This window comes from Haliotis rubra, unplaced genomic scaffold, assembly GCF_003918875.1.
Source record: "Haliotis rubra isolate DU_JTF1 unplaced genomic scaffold, ASM391887v1 Scf92, whole genome shotgun sequence".
Taxonomy (NCBI): Eukaryota; Metazoa; Mollusca; class Gastropoda; order Lepetellida; family Haliotidae; genus Haliotis; species Haliotis rubra.
Genome location: NW_025767657.1, coordinates 1,542,600 through 1,569,683, shown reverse-complemented (window position 1 = coordinate 1,569,683; position 27,084 = coordinate 1,542,600). Strand labels below are relative to the sequence as shown.

General features: G+C 41.1%; 1 protein-coding gene across 1 annotated transcript in view; it reads left to right on the top strand.

The window, feature by feature from the left end:
- LOC124264340 (mediator of RNA polymerase II transcription subunit 13-like) overlaps positions 1-27,084 on the top strand; it is a 75,057-nt gene that overhangs the window by 42,575 nt on the left and 5,398 nt on the right. The window contains 27 exon segments of the mRNA XM_046699096.1: positions 2,720-3,065; positions 3,962-4,045; positions 4,940-5,626; positions 6,878-6,911; positions 7,454-7,578; positions 8,404-8,674; positions 9,474-9,608; positions 10,462-10,531; positions 10,917-10,938; positions 10,940-11,069; positions 11,664-11,836; positions 12,324-12,402; positions 12,404-12,706; positions 12,708-13,044; positions 13,790-13,915; positions 14,353-14,523; positions 16,157-16,254; positions 16,652-16,901; positions 17,849-18,060; positions 18,554-18,778; positions 19,368-19,547; positions 20,327-20,550; positions 20,845-20,987; positions 21,246-21,511; positions 22,627-22,830; positions 26,036-26,203; positions 26,878-26,984. Of these exon segments, the coding sequence (XP_046555052.1) occupies positions 2,720-3,065; positions 3,962-4,045; positions 4,940-5,626; positions 6,878-6,911; positions 7,454-7,578; positions 8,404-8,674; positions 9,474-9,608; positions 10,462-10,531; positions 10,917-10,938; positions 10,940-11,069; positions 11,664-11,836; positions 12,324-12,402; positions 12,404-12,706; positions 12,708-13,044; positions 13,790-13,915; positions 14,353-14,523; positions 16,157-16,254; positions 16,652-16,901; positions 17,849-18,060; positions 18,554-18,778; positions 19,368-19,547; positions 20,327-20,550; positions 20,845-20,987; positions 21,246-21,511; positions 22,627-22,830; positions 26,036-26,203; positions 26,878-26,984 (5,170 nt within the window).

Genomic DNA, 27,084 nt, shown 5'->3' with positions numbered 1-27,084 from the left:
AAGATTTACTTGTCACGGACCTACAGGCAGGCAATTATTTTGAACACTAACTGGTATTGGGGACTAAAAATTATTTCAGCAGCACCCCTGTTGTAGTTTTTGTATGTGTTTTTGTAAAACATGTAAGGTTGGCATGACCTACTTGGATCGCGTATGTGTGTATAACACCTGTATCTTTCTAAATGAGCTATGTTTATACATGATCTTTGCCTATCAACTTGACAAATGTGGCTATAAATATCTTCTGAACACATTCTTCTATCAATATCACATTAATAGAGATAAGGTGAGATTAACCTTGTGGGCCGAGCTGTTTGTCTTAATAGAAGTAACCAGGAAGTATGTATGGTTTCACCTTTTTTTAAGGTAGTTGTGTCATACATCTAGGAATAATATTTGATTGGTAATAATGTCTGATTTATTAGGAAGATATGCACTGTCTCTTGTATGATTACTCCACTAGACTTGCACAAGTCTCTAAAGTAATAATTAATCGTTTAAATGATAACTTCTAAAACATATACATAGGGAGGTCACGATACATAAGTTTCATGAATCGATACGTATCACGATACCCATGTCACAATTCGATACATATCGCGATACCTATTTTTGCGGCATTATTTTGTAAATTTTGTTACATATTGAACATTAATATTTCATATTTTATAATTGCCCATGAAAAGATCAACATTATTTATTCTCAGAGATTAAAAAGTTTTAATTTCCAATGTTTGTGTGTGATAAATAATCATTTTTAACTGTCATAACATAAAAAAAAAACAATGTTTGTGTGTTGTGTGTGATAAATAATCATTTTTAACTGTCATAACATAAAAAAAAAACATGATACAGTTGCAAAATGTGAATGATACATAAACATATTCAAAACAAAATATCGATACTGTTTTGAATGTATAGATAATTGTATTGTCTTAAAAAAAGTATCGATGTATCTTGGCATCCATACATATAGATACAATTAAGACATTGTCCCTCTAACAGACCAGTGTAGACTTGCCTCTTTAATGGATGGAATTACTAGACATTCATTGGCTTAGCATTCATAACAGTCAAGGACCAAGGCTATGACTACATGCAGGCCAAAATGCTGTGTTTGTAAACGTTAGGTTGATGTGGCCAGGTTGTGTTGACCTGAAGCACTATGATAAAATATTTGACATTTATCTTGGGATGCATTCTGAAAAATATGTTTGGTTTCTATCAGTTGTCATTAGGGGATGATTGTTTTATGTAACTTTAAATCTGTACGCAGATATGATCTGATCAAAGCGATTTGTCCTTTCTACGGCCATCCAAAGTGCTTGTTTGAAGGAGTATACTGAAACTGTATTGGGAGGGGGGGAAATCAATAAATAAATGTTTTGACTTCTAGTCAGCACGCTGTCAAATTACATTAATAGTTTCCTACCTGAACATTTTGTTCAGCTGTCATGTCAAGAGGGGCAGGTTTTGTTCTTACTTCATATATTTCTTGAAGTGTGGGGTGGTGGGGTAGCCTAGTGGTTAAAGCGTTGGCTCGTCATGCCAAAGACCCTGGTTCGATTCCCCACATAGGTACCATGTTTGAAGCCTATTTCTGGTGTCTTCCGTCATGATATTGCTGGAATGTTGCTAAAAGCGGCGTAAAGCTAAACTCGCTCATTCTTGAAGTGTCCTTTTGGGACTTGGGTTAGATTAAGTCCTCAGCGCTCCCTTGCTGTAAGAGGTGACTCAGTTGGACAGAAGATTTTGTGGTGACTTTGTTCATTGGGGGACTTTGATCGATTGCCAGGCTCAGAGTTGTTTATTTACATGCTGAAGATAGAGCTGGAATATTGCTTAGTTGTGAAATCCAAACTGACTGAAGGAAGTTATCAATTGTTCATGAGATTGAATAGTTTGATCAATGATTTACAGCATGGTCTAATTTTGATAATGGACATGAAACTAAAACTAATGAGTGCTTGCGTGGACAGGTGTATGAATTTTGGGAAATCTATGCTGCTAGTGCTGTATTGCAATTTGGTATTACTTAGATTAATTCCCATATTTTGTCTTTAATTAATGATCTATGATTTTTGAGATGATAGTTGCTGTTGGGAAGTCATTGTCTATTTTTCACGGGGGATTTGAATCTTACATCACTTTTGACATAGGACTTGACATCTAGGACCCCTATTTTGTAACGCTGAAATCTACAATAGAAGGGCTTTGAGTTCTTTGGACCTTAGTCTGAAATGAATAACTTCAATAAATCCCAGATATGCTCCTTAATGTTTTGGACGGAGGAGTAGCCTAGTGTCACTCACTCTCTCTCTCTCTCTCTCTCTCTCTCTCTCTCTCTCTCTCTCTCTCTCTCTCTCTCTCTCTCTCTCTCTCTCTCTCTCTCTCTCTCTCTCTCTCTCTCTCTCTCTCTCTCTCTCTCTCTCTCTCTCTCTCTCTCTCACTCACTGGTCACTCACTCACTCACTGGCTGTCTCACTCCACTCACTCACTCTCACTCACTGGTCACTCACCACTCACTCACTGGTCACTCACTCCCTCACTGGTCACTCACTGTCTCACTCACTCACTCACTGATCACTCACTGGTCACTCACTCACTCACTCACTGTCTCACTCACTCACTCACTCACATCCATAATGTTTTGTCAGTATTTGGTAATTTATGGAAGCTGTTGAATCCTTCAGTTGACTTTGTTTTTCTCTCTCTACAGCGGGTGTGAGGATGCGGTACCCGGCCTCCTTCGTGCTCATCTGTGACAATGAAGACTCCCCTGTGCGTCTTCAGCCCCTCACTGTTAATCCAAGTGTGGGGCCAAGGTCGCAGTTCAACCAGTCTATGATGAGCAACGGCCCACTGACACCACCCACCTCCCCAGCAGACAACTCCATGGCCGGCGACACCGGGGTGAAGATCGTGCCGATGACACCGATGAACATTGGTGTGGCTGAAGGCAATGTGAATGTCAACTGTATGCCCAACGCTTCTGATGTTCTTGGTCACGCCATCACACAGAAGGTTCTAGAAGATTCTAGCATCACCACCAGCATGGCCAAGAGGTTAGTTTGTATTTCTGTTGGTTACTGGCTTGAAACTGTTTTGGAAGATCATAATGAAAGAAACAAAACTGTAGTCTATATTGCAACATTCTGTTTACTTCTAATGGGTTGGGAGGGGCGGTGGGGTAGCCCAGTGATTAAAGCGTTCTCTTGTCTCGTCGAAGACCCAGGGTCGATTCCCCACATGGGTACAATGCGTTAAGCCCATTTATGGTGTCCCCTGGCGTGATATTGCTGGGATATTGCTAAAAGTGGCATGACATGAAAATATTTATTTTGCAACTCTACCAATTCCCCACTGTACATTATGCTCCATACTGCACAGTTCAACTGGTTTATTGTGATGTGTTTTAGTGTGTCTCAGTATATTAGATAAAAAAATAACATTACAATTTTATGTCATCATATTTTTTTAATTTGTATCCTTTAACCTAATATGTGCACTGAAATTCATTCACAAACAATGTTAAACAAACAAATATACAAAGCTGTTTTGTTATCGGGAATGTATTATGTAAAAGATTTCTACTCAATATTGTTTTGTGGTTGCTAAAACTTTGAGCCTTTTAAGACTCTTATAGAAATCCAGGGGCGGTAGGGTAGCCTAGTGGTTAAAGCGTTGGCTTGTCACGCCGAAGACCTGGGTTCGAATCCCCACATGGGTACATTGTGTGAAGCCCATTTCTGGTGTTCACCGCCGTGATGTTGCTGGAATATTGCTAAAAGCGTCGTAAATCCAAACTCACTCACTATAGAAATCCATGCTCAGTTGATACTTAGTCACTGTTAGTGAACTGGTAAATGGAAGGTAATACAGTTAATGTGGACATCAATTACTGATGAATGCGAGTCATTAGTCCGAACTCTGTACTACTGTAATTATGTGTGATTTGTAGGACGAGCGACACCAGTGAAGAGTTGGCTGCAGGACAGTGGCACTTTGCTGAACCCACTTCCAAAGTCAATTGTGCTTGTCCCAGGTGAGTGTGAGTGAGTGAGTGGGAACCACACTGCAAGTAGCCTCTCTCCTTGGCATTATACTTCCTTATGAGAAAACATCACATTAGTGTGGTCACTAGGTTGTAACGCCACCCTTGGTTATATGTGGCATGTGTTACCCTATAGATACAGATATGTAGCTATTTTGTATATTGGTCTTGTGTGGGTTTTCATTCTTGGATTGGTTTATAGCATTCCATTCTTGTAACAGAGGGGCGGTGGGGTAGCCTAGTGGTTAAAGCGTTGGCTCATCACACTGAAGACCTGGGTTCGAATCCCCACGTGGGTACAATGTGTGGAGCCCATTTCTGGTGTCCCCCTCCATGATGTTGCTGGAATATTGCTAAAAGCGGCGTAAAACCATACTCAGTCAGTCAGTCAGTCTTGTAACAGCCAGTGGTGTAAGCAGTAAAGTATAAGTAGAGAACAGTAGCCCAGAGTTAAGACCTGACTGATTTGGTCATTGCTTCCATGCTTCCATTTGATCAACTTCTTGTTTTTCATTGCGTAACTGTCTGTTGTAAAGATACACTAATTAAATTGCATCGTTACATATGAAGGCTGTGATCATTGTAAAATCTCCAAAGTTTCAACAGAATTCCTCTTCACTGTTAACTCTCCATAATCAGTTGTGCATGTAATCGTATTTAGCAAGTCACACCTCTCATACATGAGATGGGAAACCTCACTTCTGTTCTTTGTCCTTTCTTAACACTCATGTACATATGTAATAATGCTGAAGAAGATCAAGGGTTATTCTAAAGATTGAGTTTTTATTTAACGTGGACTGATGAATCATACCTCTGCTTTCATGATAAATGGAAGTTTGCCATTTTACATTATAATGTTCACACACTGATTTGGTTATTCCCCAGGCAAAGGAAGATGAAAGGTGGAGGTGCAGGTCAGTCGAAGAGTTTCCCCAGCGGGAAACACAAAGGTGAAAAGCAGGAAAAGCTAGAAAGGCAACAGTCAAGGCATGGTCGGAGTTCTACACCTTTTCACAGGCGTTCCCCTGTCATGGATGATCTCATGCAGTTTGATATAGACCTCAGGCTGCCTCCGAACCCAGCATTCTGCCCAACTGGCGGAACTACCATAGCTCCTCAAGGGCAGAGCACTCCAAATGAAACCAATGTTGATACGCCCTCTGCTCCTTCTCCCTTAGATGAACTTCAGCCCCTTGTCAACTCTACAATGGACCCACCAATGCCGACGTTAAGTCCGCATCCACCTCAAAAACTTATTGGAAACGAAAAGGAAGTGTGTGGGAAACAAACGGGCAGTGCTTCTGAAAACCAGAATGGGTTTATGTGTTCTGGGTTCCCAGACTTTTATCCTAAGAATGAGGAAGGGGTATCCAAATCTGATGCTGTGGACTCTCCGTGCCACTGGGGCCAAGAGTCCAAGCATGACAGTGTGAACAACTGGTTACAGTCGCAGCATCGCCAGATGGAGTTGACACGGGGTCTGAAGCGTCCCAGCCTCCCCACCAAAGATGCAGACGAGGAAGAGGAACTAGTCACAGATTCCCTCTACAATATGAACTCAGTGCAGCAGTGGTGAGTGAAGCACTTCACCTCATATATGACTTAAGTTCTTGTCAGTGTATTCTTTTGTGCCATGGACGGGAGGTGCGGTAGCCTTGTGGTTGAAGTGTTTGCTCATCACGCCAAATACCTGGGCTCGATTTCCCACATGGGTACAATGTGTGAAGCCTATTTCTGGATTCCCCATGCATGATGTTGCTGGAATATTGCTAAAAGCAGTGTAAAACCAAACTCACTCACTCTGACGGCAGTGCTTCTGAAACCAGAATGGGTTTATGTGTTCTGGGTTCCCAGACTTTTATCCTAAGAATGAGGAAGGGGTATCCAAATCTGATGCTGTGGACTCTCCGTGCCACTGGGGCCAAGAGTCCAAGCATGACAGTGTGAACAACTGGTTACAGTCGCAGCATCGCCAGATGGAGTTGACACGGGGTCTGAAGCGTCCCAGCCTCCCCACCAAAGATGCAGACGAGGAAGAGGAACTAGTCACAGATTCCCTCTACAATATGAACTCAGTGCAGCAGTGGTGAGTGAAGCACTTCACCTCATATATGACTTAAGTTCTTGTCAGTGTATTCTTTTGTGCCATGGACGGAGGCAGCGGTAGCCTTAGTGGTTAAAAGCTGTTAGCTCATCACACTGAAGACCTGGGTTTGAATCCCACATGGGTACAATGTGTGGAGCCCATTTCTGGTGTCCCCTCCCATGATGTTGCTGGAATATTGCTAAAGCGGTAAAACCATACTCAGTCAGTCAGTCAGTCTTGTAACAGCCAGTGGTGTAATCAGTAAAAGTATAAGTAGAGAACAGTAGCCCAGAGTTAAGACCTGACTGATTTGGTCATTGCTTCCATGCTTCCATTTGATCAACTTCTTGTTTTTCATTGGCGTAACTGTCTGTTGTTTGTAAGATACACTAATTAAATTGCATCGCTACATGAAGGCTGTGATCATTGTAAAAATCTCCCAAAGTTTCAACAAATTCCTCTTCACTGTTAACTCTCCATAATCAGTTGTGCATGTAATCTCATTATTTAGCAAGTCACACCTCTCATACATGAAAGATGGGAACCTCACTTCTGTTCTTTGTCCTTTCTCCAACACTCATGTACATATGTAATAATGCTGAAGAAGATCAAGGGTTATTCTAAAGATTGAGTTTTTTATTTAACGTGGACTGATGAATCATACCTCTGCTTTCATGATAAATGGAAGTTTGCCATTTTACATTATAATGTTAACACACTGATTTGGTTATTCCCAGGCAAAGGGAAGATGAAAGGTTGGTGGAGTGCAAGGTCAGTCGAGAGAGTTTCCCCAGCCCGGAAACACAAAGGTGAAAAGCAGGAAAAGCTAGAAGGGCAACAGTCAAGGCATGGTGGGAGTTCTACACCTTTTCACAGAAGCGTTCCCCTGTCATGGATGATCTCATGCAGTTTGATATAGACCTCAGGCTGCCTCGAACCCAGCATTCTGCCCAACTGGCGGAACTACCATAGCTCCTCAAGGGCAGAGCACTCCAAATGAGAATACAATGTTGATCGCCCTCTCTGCTCCTTCTCCCTTAGATGAACTTCAGCCCCTTGTCAACTCTACAATGGACCCACCAATGCCCGGCGTTAAGTCCGTGATCCACCTCAAAAACTTATTGGAAGCCTGAAAGGAAGTGTGTGGGAAACAAGCGACGGCAGTGCTTCTGAAAACCAGAATGGGTTTATGTGTTCTGGGTTCCCAGACTTTATCCTAAGAATGAGGAAGGGTATCCAAATCTGATGCTGTGGACCTCCCGTGCCACTGGGGCCAAGAGTCCAAGCATGACAGTGTGAACAACTGGTTACAGTCGCAGCATCGCCAGATGGAGTTGACCACGGGTCTGAAGCGTCCCCAGCCTCCCACCAAAGATGCAGACGAGGAAGAGGAACTAGTCACAGATTCCCTCTACAATATGAACTCAGTGCAGCAGTGGTGAGTGAAGCACTTCACCTCATATATGACTTAAGTTCTTGTCAGTGTATTCTTTTGTGCCATGGTGGGGAGGTGCGGTAGCCTTGTGGTTGAAAGTGTTTGCTCATCACGCCAAATACCTGGGCTCGATTTCCCCACATGGGTACAATGTGTGAAGCCTATTTCTGGATTCCCCATGCATGATGTTGCTGGAATATTGCTAAAAGCAGTGTAAAACCAAACTCACTCACTCTGTGCCATGGTGCTGAATAAGAATGCATTTGCATATATATTAGCTCCAAAATGGTTATTTGGAAACATTACTGGCTTTGCTAAAAGCCAAATCCTTAAATTCGAGCTGAATACAAATATAATATGATAGATGCTATGAATATGTGTACGGATTTCAGATTGCGAGATTGCAGAATGTTGGTAGCTTCTGTGGTCAGTACGAAGTCTTTACACAATGGCTACAGCGCACTCATACCTAAAACCCTGGTTCAGTTCCCTAAAGGATTCATACTGTGGGAACCCCAATATTTCCGTCCCCTGCCATGAATTTTACTGTATTATTGCTATAAGTGGAGTACAACAATGTTCTCTCTCATTTTACCCTGAAAACCCTGAAAACTGCAGTGTGCACCTGTACCCCACGTTGGTACAATATGTAAAACATACTGGTTTGCTCCCTTTGATGTAGCGTTTATATTGCTAAATAGCTTAAATATAAATTTCACACAAGCCTACTCAATCTGGATCCAATTTGCAATGTATAAAAGTAGTTGTCTTTCATGAATCACAGCTTTTCAATCATTTTTTATACAAACTTAATTTGTACATTTTTAGGATCGATCTTCCAATGAAGAAAGTTCGAATCGACACTACCCCTCCTGATGGTTCCAATATCCAACAACCCTCCCTCTCCGATTCCTCCTCCCCCTCCGGCCATTCCCAAAGACACACGCCCAAACCTCCTACCCCACCTCCAGCCCCGGACCCCTATGAGTTCTCCGATGAGGCATCCGTTAACCCTGGAACACTTACACGATGCTCGCGGAAAAGTCGAGACGAACACTTTCCACGACCGTCACCGAAACGGGTAAGTTTAGCTTTGACTTAGACTGGATCAGTGGAGACACTGTACGTAACCCAATGTGTCATTTCTAAGACCCTTGATGGTTCTGTCAGGCTGTTTTCATGTTAGTGTTTGCAAGCATTGTCTACTGTCATTGCATTGATTCTTCTATAACTTCTACGACCCGTGAAGATCCAGGGTATAATAGGTCTTCAGCAACCCATGCTTGCCACAAAAGGCGACTGTGCTTGTCGTAAGAGGCGACTAACGGGATTGGGTGGTCAGGCTCGCTGCCTTGGTTGACACATGTCATCGGTTCCCAATTGCCCAGATCAATGCTCATGCTGTTGATCACTGGATTGTCTGGTCCAGACTCAATTATTTACAGACCGCCGACATATAGCTGGAATATTGCTGAGTGCGGCGTAAAACTAAACTCACTCACTCACTCTCACTCACTCACTATAGCTTCTACACTTGTGATCATCATGCATTAAAATACATAACTGTTATTTGATACTCCTGGGTCCACTTGCACAAAGTGATCTTATTGCTACGATCATCTTAAGGCTGTGCTAGACTACGGAAGTTACGATCAGCGTAGTGCTAAGATCGCTAGTCGGGCCTATATTTGTTGAGTTAGTGGAGATATGAAAACTTCGACCAGTATGCACCTGGTCCCTTCAATTTTGTAAGCCAATCAGGAAACAGTATCATAGCTGAAATATTTTTGTGTCATAGCTGTAAATGTATATGTGTCTGTGTTGTGTTGCTGCAGATGTAGTAAGTGCATGTATGTTGTAGTAGTAGCTGTAGCATGTAGTGGTGATCACTAACTGTTTCAGATGTTTCTGCTACAGTTGGTTCCCCTCAGACGCCAGGAGCTAGTCTGACCCGAGAGATTGATCTCAAACCAACCGAGCTGGACTTGGAACATATATTTGAGTCATCGGGTGATGACAGCGATGATGCTGGGGTCAGTTCAATAAGCTATGTCTCGTATTTTGTCATGATTGATTGTAAGATAAGGTTCCTCCTCATTTGATTGTGTGCTTCACTGCTAGATTTATAACCAGATACAGGACTGTGTGTTCCACAGCTAGATTTATAACCGGATACAGGACTGTGTGCTTCCACAGCTAGATTTATAACCGGATACAGGACTGTGCTTCACAGCTAGATTTATAACTGGACACAGGACTGTGCTTCACAGCTAGATTTATAACCGGATACAGGACTGTGCTTCACAGCTAGATTTATAACCGGATACAGGACTGTGCTTCACAGCTAGATTTATAACCGGATACAGGACTGTGCTTCACAGCTAGATTTATAACTGGACACAGGACTGTGCTTCACACCTAGATTTATAACCGGATACAGGACTGTGTGCTTCACAGCTAGATTTATAACCGGATACAGGACTGTGTGCTTCACAGCTAGATTTATAACCGGATACAGGACTGTGTGCTTCACAGCTAGATTTATAACCGGATACAGGACGGTGGGATAGCCTAATGGTTAAGCGTCCTTTCATCACGCTGAAAACCCGGGTTCGATTCCCCACATGGGTACAATGTGTAAAGCCCATTTCTGGTGTCCCCGGAATATTGCTAAAAACGGACTAAAACCATTCTCACTCACTCACTAAAACCAGATACACAGTAAAGGATGATCATCTTTTGTATCAAAGCTTGTTTGATTGGGAACGGGATGTTAAGTCAATGTGAGATGTATTTTCATGAAAGGTTGCCAATAATAAGTATTTTCAATTTCCTCTTTGTTATTTGTGTTAACAAGGTGTGTGAAACTTATTATTTCCTTCCTAGGGAATTGATGCAGGGTTGTCTGCCAGCAAGACAACAGAGGAACTGACTGCTGGCAAAATAACGCCATCTGGTAAGCGTTCTACCGTTTCCTGGGGAAGACAAATGTGACTGAAATAAGGGATTACAGTTTGGTCTCTGAAAATTAAACAATGTCCATTTACATGGTACGATACTGTATCTAATGCAGGGTTCGGAATTGACAGTAGTTTTGGGTTCCATCATATTCACGGCTATTGTGATTGAATCTAAGCAGTCTTAAACTTTAGCGTTATGGTTGTGACAAGGATCCCTGTGTTTGTTTTGAACGTTGGAAAGTATGAGAGTGGAGAAATAAAGTATTCTGTGGTTTTTTTTTCTGTAGTTTAATGGTTAAGAGCCATAAACTGTGTGAAATGTTACTGTTGTTTGAAGATCCAAGTATTTGAATGTATGACTGTTGACCATTTCTGTTTCAGTAGCACAAGACCTGTCAAGGATGTACCCAACGCCACCGTCACTTGAAAATACCAAGCTGCCGTCTCCTCGAGACGATGACCGATGTCACGCACGATGTAGTCGAAGTCAAAGTAGAGGCATATCCCATGCCCACTGCTGAGGAGTTGTGTAAGGTGAGAGATGCTCAAACTATCGACAATCAGTTTGAAAATACAAAGAGGTTCTAAATATTATTTGTTGGTGGAAATCTTGTGCTTTGGAAATTTTGTACATTCTGATGTTTTTGGTCATTAATGATAAGTGAGCAAAGGTTCCACAGTATTGCTGTGCAGACATGTGTCATTTTGCAAAGCTTGCACCCATGTTGATGAAACTATAATACTGTGCAAAGCAGTGTTAAACCCATCTCACTCACTCATTAATGGGAGAGGTGGGGTAGCCTAGCGGTTTAAGCATTCACTCGTCACGCCAAAGACCCGGGTTCGATTCCCCACATGGGTACAATGTGTGAAGCCCATTTCTGGTGTTTCCAGCCGTAATATTGCTGGAACATTGCTAAAAGCTGGCTAAAAGTAAACTCACTCCCTCATTAATGGGTAAAATGTGTTTTTATCTGTAAATGATTCCTTGATAAACTGGACAACCCCCTTTGACACTCAATAAATGATTCCAGTGAGGAAAGCAGGTGTGTAAAAGTCATGAAACTGTTTTCTGTCTGTTTTTGCATAATGACATTGTTTATTCATTTGTCTTCTCTAACGTTCCAGCAAGGGGTATTCAAGCCGCCAGAGTTTGGCAAGTTTGTTGGTTGTGGGAAGTATTCCCAGGTGGAGTTACCCAGCAAGCAGCTGTCTCCGATCCCTGTTCTTCCTGACTACAAACCCCCATGGCAGTACAGCATGACCATCATGGACAAGTCACTCTCTCAACCACCCCCAAGGTTCGTAGTCAATCGTGTCAGTGTTTGTGGTAGTTGCGGCGAGGTTTGGGCTTTGACATGTTTATAGTGGTGCCCAGCACTTTGACGTGTCATGGTGTCATTTTACAAACCGATCTACCTGTGAAGATCTGGGTTGGAATTGGTATTTTATAACCCATGGTTGTCGTAAGAGGCGAGTAACGGGATCAGATGGTCAGGCTCGCTGACTTGGTTGACACATGTCATTGTATCCCAATTGTGTTAATCGACGCTCATGATGTTGATCACTGGATTGTCTTGTCCAGACTTGATTATTTACAGACCATTTATAGGTGGAATATTGCTGAGTGTGGCATAAAACTAAACCAAATGCACTCTCTCACTGTCTTTGGTATGGCATCCTAATATATCATGATTTTACAAGGACAAACCATCCCTCATTTCACCCATGCTGCTGGATAATGTCGCCTTTATGTGTGATGTGTAACCAGTGTATTTTCCATTGCAGTCAATACATTAACATCCCGTCCATAGAGAACATCCCCAGTCTGACTTCACGACTGCCAGCTGGCACGGTGGAGAGTTCCCCCCGCCACGTTCCACAACAGCAATCAGCAGCGAACTCCACGCACACCACGCACCCCCATGAGCTACGAGCTCCAGTCACCAGCATCCAATGCCTCGTCCATTCTGAACAAAACCCTCAACTCAATAGACAATCACGGCACCAATAACCAGCTACCGGAGGTGCACAGCCTCATTGTCAATGTGCTCCTCTCCGATTCCATTCTCAATCTCTTCAAGGACCACAACTTCGACAGTTGCAATATTTGTGTATGTAATATGGACATTAAAGGTTCCGATGCCGGCCTGTACGTACCAGACACCCGGCACAAACTCTGATTCCTTGTCCTGCAGTTGTGGTTTTAGTGCTGCCATGAACCGAAAGTACGGTTACAATTCAGGGTTGTTTTATGAAGATGAAGTGGATATTACTGGAATGCGTGAGGACAGATTTGAACGGCGGAAGCCGAGTTTGCTAGCGTTGGACGAGAACACGATAAAAGACAATGTACCCGAAGATATACCTCAGATAATATTGGAGTTACTCCTAGGACAGTTTACTCTGCCTCATCCCTCAATGGTGGCAGAGCACAGATTGTCCTTGTTAGATATGTGTGCAGCTACGTCTTTCATGGGAAGTGTCGTGGATACTTTGCAGATAAGAGGTAAGACACATTTCCCTTAATTTTAGTGAGTGTTGATTTGTTGATGAGATATCTGGAGTTATATGACAATGACACTACTTTGTTACGGGCAAGAAAATTCTTTTTAAGAAAATGCTTGCTGATTGTGTACATAAATGACAAGACAGTGCAGGCCTTAACAATCATGAGAGATAGATGCATGACTGGATGAAAGATCACCTTTTGTGTAAAACTTGGCAAGAAATATGAAGCTGGTAGCTGAGAAGCTGGAAGTGCACACTCTTTATTAAGTGGTTGATCAGGTCCAATTGTAAGTGACAGGTTTGCTATACTTTGTGCCTTCTGTAGATTGGGGCTACAATAGCTACTAATAGAAAGGTCTTTTACAAATATGTTTTCTTGAAAAATGGTGTGGGGAAGTTTATGTTGGTTTTTATGTGAAGTATGATGTCTGACCAAAAGATTGTGAAACCATTATGGGGGAATGTTGAAACACACAAGTGATTGCACAATTTTCAAAGGGAATGATTTTGTGATGAACTGAAATCAAAGCATAGCATTTGTGGGAAGAATAAGGACAGAAATAGGAAGATATATAGACAATGATTACTAACAGCGACAATATAATCAACAATTATGAAGTGTTATGGCGACACATCTTGTGGTCTCTTAAGTACAAATCCTGCTTATCTTTTCACTACAAAAAAAATGTGTGATAGAAGTTGTAGTGGCGAAGTCGGAGTCTTACTACTGTATTTCTTGACAGATGGAAATGAGGTTTCCTACAATGCTTTGGATCAGGGGAGACAAGCCATGGAGAACTGCTCACCAAACAAACTTGATGACCCTGCCATGAAAAAGAACTGTCTCCATAAATGGCCGTTTCTTAAAGGTAAGAGGATGAGAAGGGATGTCTGGGAACGTGAATGATATCCTTATGAGTAATTTTTGTACAATATTACATGAAGGAAAAAAGATGCTATTAAATAGTTTTCAAATTAACCAAAGTGAAAATTCTTCTCAAGTTATTCCAAAATATATTAATGTGAATACCTGTGGATTCAATGTCCATTAGCTGGGCTTGGGTCGCTGCTCGTTGTTCCCATTGTACACTTTCCATCATTTTGACGGTTTGTTAGCCCTGAAAAATACTTATTGATTTCACAGAAATGTCTATGTTAAGCTGACATGCTGTCATATGGCTGAAATGTTGTTGTTCATAGTGGGTGCGAAACATCTTCTTACTTTTACACAGCTTGAAAAACCTGATCAAGATGATGCAGTGTCATTTTTGAGATATGTGAAAGATGAATGTTTTGTTTTCTGCAGGTGCTAATCGAATCCCGCTGAACTCCCAAGACATTCTGCGCATGTTGAAGACACTGAACCCCCTCCTGATGGATGCCATCATGAACAAGCGCATCATGCGGGTCTGGGAACACAGTCACAAGCTTACTGGGCCCCTCAGTTGGAAGGACTTTCATCAGCTGGCAGACAGAGGTAACCAGCATTCACTTTCTTCTGTGCTCTACATCACTCAAGGGGATACTCAGATCATTCAAGTGTTGAAAAATGTCCCAAAGTGGATAACTGATGGGGGCAACATTATACAATAATAGACTGGTGATGAGGTCAATACCTGTTTTTATGGACCCGCAAAAAGCAATATTGACTGAGGACAAAGTCTGAGGTCAATATTGCTTTTCGCAGGTCCATAGAAACAGGTATTGACCGAATTCACCAGTCCATAATTGTTTTATTATGTACTTACCGAAAAAAAGCTTCTAAAAACCACAACACATTCATTTAGTCAAGAAAAAGTAATTTTATTTTCACTACAAACAAATAACGTTATGTCAACAATACTTTGACGTAAAACAATAGAATGACATCATAGCAACTCAAGTCAATATGACTTTTCGGTCGGACCTGGGTTGGAGTCAATATGCTTTTCTGTCGACCATTCTTGTTAACGCCAGACCAATCAGGTAGCCGAAAAAATATGCTTACATAATAAAACTGTTTAACTAACCATATACCTGGCACAGTTTTGTGCTGTTAGGTTATATGTTACATCATCTTATGATAGGAAAATTGATATTTGTCCCCGTCCAAATGCGGACGGGGACTATGGATTCAAGCGTCACCACGACATACACCACTTTTCCCGAACTCTTGTTAACGTGATATCTAATGCACTGTTGTATCCAATGTCTTCAAATTTGGTGACAGCCTACATTGGGGATTACACAGACACCAGTCGATTGGGGTGACCTTATTTTCACGGTCACCACAGCACTTTGACCACTTTTCAAACTCTTCTTAACGCGATATCTCATGGACTGTTGTACCCAGTGTCTTCACATTTGGTGACAGCCTACATTGGGGGATTACACAGACACCAGTCGATTTGGGTGACCTTGACCTTACCTTCAAGGTCACCACGACACTTTGACCGCTTTTCAAACTTATTTAAACTCGATATCTCATAAAACATTGCACCCAATGTTTTCAATTATGTTGACAGCCTACATTGGGTGATTATGCAGACACCAGTCATTTCAGGCATCTTGTATGTGACCCAAAAATAGTGATTTAATTATTTGTAAGGATGCTGGTAATGAGTTGTGACCCAAAAATAGTGATTTAATTATTTGTAAGGATGCTGGAAATGAGTTGTCTCCAAGGCGCTATAGAATGCTATTTGTATGACAACTTCTTTCAACAATCAGTGACACTCGGAATATCCCTGTGGAGATCTGAGTGTGAGCTGAGTGATACATACACTATTAGGTGTGGTCAGAGTAGTTTGAGAAGATGCACACAGGTTTCACCCCTTGCTCTTCATCAAAAGGCTCTGTAAAGAGTGGGAGAAGGCAATCAAAAGATTGGGATGGCTACAGAAGATGGTGGGACAGGAGTAGGTTGTCTGAAGATGTAGATCAGTAGGAGTTAACGCTAATGTGATAATGACCTCCCAAGTTGCTGCATCAAGCAAAAGCTTGGTGTTTTGTTGGGATGCTTCATCTATATTCTAGTCATCATGGGCAGGTTTTGTTTGTTTTGTGTTGTTTGTATTGATGTTTTTCGACCCGGTGCAAGCATGTAGTTGATCCTGTGTTTGTCTGTTCAGGGTCGGACGAGAACAGCGAGCCTCAGCCCATCCCACATTTCCTGGTGGGGTACGACCGAGACTGGCTCTCCGTCTCCCCCTTCAGTATACGATTCTGGGTGAGTAGATTGCCAGAAGCTGACATGAATAACTCTCACTACAAAGTGATGTACATGGAATATATTGTTACTGTGACTAAAAATAATCTGCCTGATGAATTTTCTGGATTTGTCATATGGAATACATGCACTTGATAATTGTTTTTAATATATTATAATATATAAAATAATATTGCTAAGTCTGTAATAAAGTTTTCCCCACTGTGTGATTTGTATGTTTATCATTGTAACATATTTCTACAAATGTTTTACACTCTGCAACTAAGCGTAAAAGTCGTCTTATTTTTGTGTTAAATTTACTCAGTGGTAGAGATATACACTATTGAACATTCTCTTTAATTCTTTGTCCATACTATTCTCTTTATCTTTTTTCTAATTCAGTTAATGTCTTTTCCAGGACAAAGAGTTCATGGAGCCATTTGGTCGTCAGCGTGACATTGCGTACGTGGTCGTCGCACCTGATAATGACTTCATCCTACAGAATGTGATCAGTTTCTTCAAGGAGCTTAGTACAGTGTATGAACTATGTCGGCTGGGCAGACATTGCCCAATATCTAAAGTGCTAAGAGATGGTATAATGCGGGTCGGGAAGAGTGCTGCTCAGAAAGTGCAAGATGAACAAGTGGATGAATGGTTCAAGTCTATAGGTGGGTCTTGTTAATATTGTTTACGAAGTTAAACAAATATTTAATTCTTACAAAGATGTAAACCTTTGCTATAGTCTGTTTGCAGTGAAAACGTACCGATGAATTTCACTTTAAACAAAAACGTAAATCAAATAAAGTGAAATTAGAAGTACGAGTCCTCATGATTTTACCTTGCTAATGGAACATTTAAATCTCAGAAGTTTATTTAACTTAGGATAAAGTTGTTTAACAAACGATCATAGTTTCAAATCGCTGTTGTTGGTTTGTATTACAAGGGGGTATGCACATTAAATGAAACACTTAGAAGAAGTAGGGTTGGTCTAGGTTAACTCTCATCACGTACTGCACGTGCATTTGTATCACTGTTCCAATTACTGCGTTTACTCCCTTGTAATACAAACCAATAACAGCGATTTGAATCTGTGATCATCTGTTAAACAACTTTTATCCTAAGTTGAATAAAATTCTGAACTTTATATGTTTAACTGGCAAGGTAAAAATATGAGGATGCACAATCTTAATTTCACTTTTTTTTTTATTTACTTTCTGTTTTAAGTGAAATTCATCGGTACGTTTTCACTGCAAACAGACTATACATGGGCATTGCAAGTCCTGTTTTTTTTACATTATTGATATCTTCAGATTTTCAACAGAAGCCTGCTTCACTGTCAAATAAACATAATATTTGTGTATGTAATAGTATCTTACTACATTTGAATCATGGGTATGCCAATCCCACCTGGTTAACATATGGATTGTTGCTCACAATATTGATCACCAGATGGTCTTGCCCTGACTCGAGTATTTACAAGCCTTTGTTCAATGCTTGAATAATGTCAAGTGTGGTGTTTAACGAAAACAGAAACAAAAAGAGAAATCCTGATTTCCGAAGTTTGGGTTGACATTTCTGCATCTGTATTGACATGTGTTACTTCGTCATCCTGCAGGGGAATCCTCACTGGCTGCCAAGTTGAAGCTATATGCACAGGTGTGTCGTCATCGACTGGGTCCGTTCCTGGCAAGACAGAGCCTGGACAAGTCCTTGTTTGACACGCCATCTAGTTCATCCCACAAAACTCCCTTCAAGGCTCCAGAGCCTGCTAAGCCACCTACACCGGGACAGTCAGAACTCTACAGGGATCACCCCAGGCCAGGAAGATAACAAAGGTGGGTTCTAGATACAGCAGCAGTTGGACTACATCATACAACAGTCACTGCTGATTTAGTTGCTTTTAAAACAACTTTCCTTTGTTAAGTTTAATTTCAGTAGATTAGGAAGTCAAGCCTTTGTTTGCAGTGTGTGATATAGTTTCTAAATTTTTCTAGCCAGTCGGGCAAGCTATGCCTGGGAGTTACTAGCCCACGAAATAATTCATAATCTTGCATGATTTAAAGGTGCATTATAACTTAGGAAGTCTGAGAGAGTGATATATTTACAAAATGACCCCATGAAAATTCTTTACCCAGTCGGGCCAGTGATTGGACATTTACTGGCCCGACTGGATTTTTACCAGTCATGGGCTAGCGGGGCAGTGACTATTTTGCACACTGTTTGTAAGCAACATTTTTTAATTGTAAGACTGATAAGATGACTGAAATTAGGTCTTCATTTTGAAGATTGTGAATAACAGTCAGTATTGTTTTTTCCAGAGAGTGGGTTTAGTGAAGGAAGTTCCCAGAAGGACGGAGGTCAACATGACCTGGACACTGACGACAACAACCATTGTCCGGCTGTAGTGGTTTATCTCATTGACCCATTCACATACGGCAACGCGTGGGATGATGACAGTCGCCTGGCTATGGTGGGGCTGCTTCGCTGCTATCACCAGATGGTCCAGTCTCTCCCAGAGAACCTTCAGAACAACATGTGCTTACAGGTAAGGTGGCTGCCATGTGGACTTGTGAATGCATATATCCCATCAGAGATATGAAGATTTTGAGTCACATTAACGTTTGTCTTGTGGTTTGCAAAACGGAGTTTCATCCCTTTATCATGACTGGATCTGGTGACCCTGTGTTTGAGTCTCTAATTTACTCTGATTATGATCCTTGTCCTGGCTAAACCTTCGAAGATCTTATGAGTTTCACCAAACCGCCTCAGGTCTATATTGCTTTCAGAATCAAGACTAATTTTGCAAAGCATTGACTACCCAGAAATGAATTCTTTTCTTTAGTCATCACCTTTGTAGTGTTTGCAATTGCGTAGATCGATGTTCATGATGTTGATCACTAATTGTCTGGTCCAGACTCGATTATTTACAGAGCACTGCCATATAGCTTGAATATTGTTGAGTGTGGCGTAAAACTAAACTCACTCACACCCTCGTAGTGTTTGCCTTCTGTGTCTTGTTAATCTTTGAGAACAGAATAGCTAAAGACAGTTTTGTGCCTCCTGTGCTGAATGCCATGTATGTGTCTCCATGCTGTATTGCCAATATGATAGTTGTATGAATTCCGTGTTTTCAGGTTGTGCCTCTGAAGACTATCCTTGGTTACAAAGAAAGCAACACCCAGTTTCAGGCCCTCAAGTCCGTGGCCTTCTCAGTGTTCACAAACTGCAGATGGAACCTGACACACAATATCATGGGTCGACCTCTCACAGGCTTTGGACCTGCAGCAGCTGCAGAACAGTTCCTCAAAAAGGAGGTCAGTTTACCTGACGCAGGTCTGCAGGACATATACCTTGAATATTGCAAAGCTGCTGTTCCTTTGATGTAACCTGTGAAGGTCCAGATTAGAATTTGTCTTCTGCATCCCATGCTTGTCATAAAAGGCAATTAACTTGATTGGGTGGTCAGACTCGCTGACATGACTGACACTTGTCATCGTATCACTGTATTGTCTGATCCTGGGCCCCATTTCACAAAGTGATTGGTATGTTACAGCTGTTGTAACTCCTATAGTTTAATATGTACTTAAGACGGTCATAGTGCTAAGTTAGCTTTGTGAAACCAGGGCCTGACCATCGTTGTATAGCTGGAGTATTACAGAGTACGGCGTTTAACAAGCCTCAAAGTACTTACCTGTACGATGTTACATGTACTGGGATGGATTGTTCTTCACAGTAATCCTGGCATTCTTCATAGGCTGCAACATTATTGATGGAAAATCGCTGAAAGCAGCATTTGATAATAAAGCTTAGATTAGAATCACCAAATTAGAAAACTGTAGGTTCCCAAAAGTTGTTTTCAGGATAATTTAAAAAAGATATTTGTGTGATTTTTGTTGTTGTTTTTAGCTGATCTTACTTAGCCATACAGAATTTTAGAAGGCTTTGGTTCCAGAACCAGTGGCTAAAATAGCAAACTGCTTTAGGACAGTTTTGAAATTTACTGATATTAAATCAAGTGTACTGGTACTTGAGAGCATGTTTAAGGTTCTATTCTATGTTTATATTGTATTATCAAATCTCTTCTCTCCCACAGGAAAATTGTGTCACACGCCTTTACAGTCCCCCGTTTGTGCTGGCGCCAGTGCGGGACAAGCAGAGCCAACTGGCGGAGTGTTGTGGGGAGAAGACGGAGAAGTCCAACGTGTTGTTCTGTGCCTACTGTCTGTCGGAAGACCAGCGCTGGCTGCTGGCCGCTTGTACAGACGAGAGGGGAGAACTCATGGAGACCTGTGTCATTAATATTGAAATACCAAACAGGTAGGAACATGTCCCAGATCTTTTTTTTAAGTGACTTGTGGAGATTCTTGGTTCGATTACCAACTATTCTCTAATTCATGTAGATTATACTCTGTTGTGGTAGCCAAGTGGTTAAAGTGTTTGCACATCTTGCTGAAGACCCGGGTTCTATTCTCAACATTGGTACAATGTGTGAAGCCCATGTCTGGTGTCCCAAGCCGTGATATTCATGGAATATTGCTAAAAGCGGTGTAAAACTAAACTCACTCAATGTTGTGTGATTTCTTTATAACTATTTGCAAATGGATCTTTCAGGAGCCGGAGGAAAAAGGCATCAGCTCGGAAAGTTGGCTTGCAGAAGTTATTTGACTACATTCTTGGCATTGTTTCCATGACAACGCTACCTGCCAGGCTTGTGATAGGCAGGTTTGGCCGTCTTGGTCATGGAGAACTTAAAGGTACGGACTTCAACTTTCAGGTCTAAGGGAAGTAACTCTTCTAGCATATAATTCCAAGATGGTGGAAAGTAGCAATATATCTGGATGCATCAGGTCAATGAAAGTCAAATTTTCTTGTTGTCGTTGGATGTAGTTCAAAGTGAGTAGTTTCTGTTATTTGTGGTTTCTTTTTACTGGCAGTCTTGGACTTACCAAAGTGGACAATTCAGTGTCTGATGATCATCATGTTCTTATGAGATCTTTTTATTCCTTTTGCAGGCTGGGCTGGTATCATCAGCAAGAAGAACCTTGCGTACGTGAGCAAGCACATGCGAGATGTCTGCAACCAGTGTTCCTACCTGTCCAGTGAAAACCCCAGTATCCTCAGTGCATGTCTGGTGTCCTTGGAGGCGCAACCCAGCTTCCAGGTGATGGCCGACGCCCTCAAGATGGAGGAGAAGCCCAGCAGCAACTGCCCCCTCCAGACCCCCCGGGATGCTTCGACATCCCACATCCTCGTCTTTCCTACCTCGGCTACAGCACAGGTCAGTCAACATGTCAGGATGTTCCGCTTACAGAATTCTATAAAACAGTGCTGTACCATTATGAATTTTTTCTATTGCTGTGTCCTATCACAAATGTACAAGAGAAAGATTGGTCATTTGCACTGAATTATAATTTACAAGCACAAATAAAGAAACCACATGTCATTAAACTGAAATATAACTTGTCCCATGTTGTTACATGTTTTTGTTTCAATTCCTGTAAGTTGCAGTGCTATTTCTTAAAGGCACAATGTCACACATTTTCGACAATATTTTGACCTATTTTATAGGTATTGGGGCATATGCACTCACTATAGTTACCTGTTGATCCAGTAAAAGACTTATTATCCCTTACAACTTGCCTGAAATCAATAATTGAAACTTCAAGGTGAACAGCTTCGAAACAGAGATCACTTGTCATATATGGAATGTAAACAATTGCTCCGTACGTACATCGAAAACTGTTGCACGAAGTGTTGTCGATGTTTGCTGAACTCATTTCAATCACAAGTTGTGCATAGGATATTCTTAGAGAACGCTCCAGGGGACTTTACTCTATGGGGTTCTCTTGAAATAATATTCGGCCGGAAGAGGGCCATTCGTCATACAGCGATGAGAATTTTCCTTGGGTCCGCTGGAATTCCAGGAATTTCACAAGGCCAAGGGTCATTTTTGTGAATCGTCTAAATCCAACAGATGCTAAACCCCCGTCTAGTTTTCTGAGTTTTTCTCAAAACTTCATTCACATCCCTGGTCATAGGTGCATGAAATATCTTAGTCTTACATCCTCTGTAGAGTTGCATTCTGAGTTATGAGAAGATGCAGAAGGGTTTTTGATCCAGACTTTCCCTTGGTAGGATCCCTGGGTTTAACATATGAGCTTGTGGGTCTACATGAAGCCTTTGGGCTGTCGTCATAGTGTTGTGAATGAAATAACGCTCAAAGCAACATTACGCCAGCTCACCTTGAAGTTTTCATGAGGTGTGCTGATTTTCTGACGATTCAAATAACAAATTTACATCTGACTGAAACCTAATGGGACAGACTAAGTATGCATATGATTTTTAGGATGTGGTCTGTTATGGTTTTGTAGACCCGTTCTGATTTCTTGACAGGTAAACAGTGCTGCGATGCCCATTGAACCTAGTCACTTAGAGCTGGATGAAATCATGTCCTATGATGAATTTGGCACTATGGACAACGATTTCAACTTCAACGAGCTGTTCGGGCCAGACCCAGGAGTTACCTCCCCTAATGGTTCTCCTCCACCAGGTGACAAGGGCAGGCTACCAGATCAGCGCTCTAACGGACAAAATGCTGTAAGTTGATAGTCATCTGTGTTGTCAACACTTCTTGTACAGACTGTGGAACCTGTGAAGATCCTGGTTAGAATTTATCTTCAGTAACCCATGCTTGTCATAAGAGGCAACTAAAGGGATCAGGTGGTCAGGCTCGCTGACTTGGTTGACACATGTCATCGTATCCCAATGGCATAGATTGATGCTCATGCTGTTGATCAATGGATTGTCTTGTCAAGATTATTTACAGACAGATAGCTGGAATATTGCTGAGTGTGGAGCTAAACAACAGACCCACCAACAGATTGTGGTAATTACCTAATTATAAAAATGTGAGATGGACTGTTCAATTGTGATAGATTGCTGTTTGGGATTCCTGGGCAATGTGGGTCCCAATAAATAACTACATGATTATCACTTAGGTACACCTACAGAATACCGGATACATACCAGCCATATTGTTTAGTGTCACGTCACCCTAACCCTTACCCTAACCCTAACCCCAAACCTTACCAAAACATTTACAAACTTTCATTTCTAGAATAGGGGTGAAACGGTATGCTCTTATGACGGTACGGTAGGTATTGTGATACAAGGCTTTCGCTTCGGTCTGTTTCGGTTCGGTATATGAGACATTATCACAATTCAGAAAATTGACAACTAGAGGCAAACCTTACATTGTTTAATAACATGGGAAACAAATAATCATAATAACAAATAATCATAATCTTTGTTATTTTGAATAAACGAAACTGTCATTTCATGACAAGAGAGAAGAATTAAAATATCACTGGAACCTTGGAGCTCACAGCTGTGTGGCAAAATAGCAAGTAGCCAAGTATGATTAAAAGTCACTAAAATCACATCAGCATTTACTGCAGTGAAATCACCACGTCCCAGAAAATGTTCATGCTTAAAAAACACTAAAAATCAGATCTTGTCGAATGTGACTCTGTTGATGACATATCACGGATAAATAAATTAAACAAATTAACTCAACACAGTAGTCATAAGACAGTTACAGTCTGTGTGACAGATGATTGTCCTTGAATTAAATCGTTGCCTATCTCTCATATCAGTCGGTTAAACATTTCGAGACTTTCAAGTTTCCACACTCCTTGGAAAGTACTGCTACACAATCTTGGCACATTCCAGAATTTTGTTTTGTCAGTTTTCAGATTCATTCAAAATATCTTTTAAAGTTCACTCAGAAATGTATTTTTTAAAGCTGCTTTCTCTTTTTATCGGTCGTTAGATGTTCATTGCTCTGATATAGCTTGCAATGAGATGGTAGCAACAACAAACAGACATAAGGCATAAGAACTGTGATGGGAAAGCCACCAGATCCATACCCATAATTGCAGTTATCCCTCGCCATAACACCCGTCTTGAGGTTCATGGCTGATCCCCCGAGCTATGAGACACCCGCATAATACATAACCATAACCCGGAATAAAGGCCAAGTAAAAATTATTTTCCATGGACATATTTCGTGTATTGTGCCCAGTCAAAACTATATCGTATTGTCTGAGGTGAAAAAAACACATTTTGTAAATGAAAATAAATATGTGTATAGGAAACCTGCAATCAAATTAAAAATCACTGAGCGCGATAATTCAGTTGTCCTTCCTGTTATGCTACCTGCTATTTAACTAAGCTGGAAATATCAATCAGCTGTGTACTCATGTTTTGCTCCAATCTACTGGTGATTCAGTAAAAAAATGACCTGAAAATATAACATCAAAGGATTATCTATCTACGCAGCAGGGATATTATATATTGCTAATATAATGGATGTTTTCTTAGAACCTATTTAGCATAATAATTAACATAGGTTCAGCACTTTGGGTTACGTGGCTGGATACATTTTACGTATGAGACAGTTTGACAAGTCACTGTTGACTTCCCGCGGTACCTGTCTCTTTGATTGTAAAAACACAATATTGGCAATTCATTGTGAAATATGACTTCAATGAGTCAATAACGCGGGTCTTGGGGTCCATGGATGATGAGGCGGTAATCTGTTTGTGATTGCTGAGAATAATGTGAAATTGGTGCTAACGCGGTAGGCTGAAAAGCGGACCCTTATGAACAAGGTAAGCAGAAGTGGTACGCGTATAAAATGAGGTGATGTCATTTCACACACGTTTTCTCCAATGTTACTGTAAACAGTTTTAATAAATGAAAATGGGATTAAATTTAATCAAATAAAATGAAAAATCGGGGTAGATCGTTTTATTATGACTTTTCTGACATCATACATTTTCGGATGGCAGTGTTTACCCACACTATAATGCGGTGTTTTGCATCACAGCAAACATCGTAAGTACTTGGCTTATGGTGTGTATTTATGATAAAGTTGACTTCAATAAGTTATTACGATGTTTTGCTGTTCTTCTGATTTGAACCAACTGAAAAGAAACAGAACACAGCTATTGATTTGGTATCTGAATTTTGCTGTCTTGCTGACTTTGTAAGTAGAAGACTTGAGGCAATCTCGAACTTACTTCCAGGAAAATAGCGGCCGTCAAGCAAAGAAATGCATAGATTTTGACCAAATGATTCGATTTCTAGACATTTTAGAAAAGGTTTAAAATGATTAATAAAATGCCGGTACGAAAACCGAAAAAACCCTGAAGTTTTGGATTGCATTACGGTATACCGAACCGAAGGCAAAATACAGAAGTATCTACTAATACCGTGGTATACCGTTTCACCCCTATTCTAGAAGTGATTGTTTTGTGTTAAATGCATATTTTATGGTTATGCTTAGACACAAAATGATACCATATGTGGATAGGAAAGATTATTTCTGTCCTTTGGATAGCCAATTGTGCCAAACGAGAAAGCAGATTGGGTCAGGTTTTTTTTAATGATCTTATTTAAAGTTGCTATGACTGCAGGCTCGTAGTATTTATTTTTAATTATATTACATTATATTATATTATACATATTAATGTTTGGGGTACAATGTGTGAAGCATTTCTGGTGTCCTTGCCATGATATTGCTGGAGTGGTTAAAGCTCATCCATGCTGTTGTATTCATGAAACTGCAGCATGGGTTCGATTCCCTAGCACATGAACATCCACAATGTGTGAATCCCATTTCTGGTGTCCTCAGCCCGTGATGTCCTCCGCTGTGATGTTGCTGAATATTGCTAAAAGAGACGTAAAACTATACTCACTAGTGAAGGCAGTTCTTTATTTGCTTGCTTTGTGTTTACAGCTAAACAGTGGTACCTCCAATATCGATATTCAGGACGAACCCCCCAATCTGCTCCAGCAGCCCCTGGCCATGGGCTACATGTTGTCCACGGCAGGGGCAGGACCTCTGCCCAAGTGGTTTTGGTCTGCATCTCCAGAAAATGAATATGTCTCCCCAACAGTCTTCAAGGTGAGATTCAAACACAGACTTCTCAGTTCCAAAGTTTGGGGAAACTACACAAAAATAAATATGTTTACATTTGCTTTGTATCTGTTTAGTGCTCAGTGTTAGTAGTCAAATGTATTGGATGATAATGATTGTGTTGGTGATGATGATGATAATGGTGTGATGATGATGATAATGGTGTGATGATGATGATGGGTGATTAATAAGAAAGAATCCTCATCATGTAGAAGTGCGTGCACAAGTCTGCAGATCAGTGTGCATACCAGTTGCATTCTCTGTGCCATGGGGATATTCATCCCAAATTAACTGAAAGGTTTGCTTTCACATTACAATTGCCACCTACCGGGTACCCATTCACCGCCAGGGGCGGTGGGGTAGTCTTGTGGTTAATGCGGTCGCTCGTCACACTGAAGACCCGGGTTCAATTCCCCACATGAGTGTGAAGCCCATTTCTGGTGTCCCCCACCATGATATTGCTGGAATATTGCTAAAAAGTGGCGTAAAACCCAACTCACTCACCCACTCTTACAGTCTTGAATTAGCCCAGTCCAGACTTGATTATTGACAAGTTGCTTGATATAGCTGGAGTATTACAACTGGTTTCAAACTCATTAACTCATTAAGGGTGCTTTGTGTTGTATGGAAATTCAATGGCACCTGCTTGTGTTTGTCCTTAGGCCGCTCTACACATCAATTCATCCTCCAAACAAGATGACTTCATGCCTCACCCTCAGGATCGCAACTCTCATGCCCTTGACTCCCACCTCACATGTGATGTGCTAAGGTTTGTACAACCACCACAGTCTTTTCTATCACAAGGGATCAATATTACAGTGTAAAACACTGAAGGATCTTTTTAACCAGGTCAATTATCATTTAGTAAT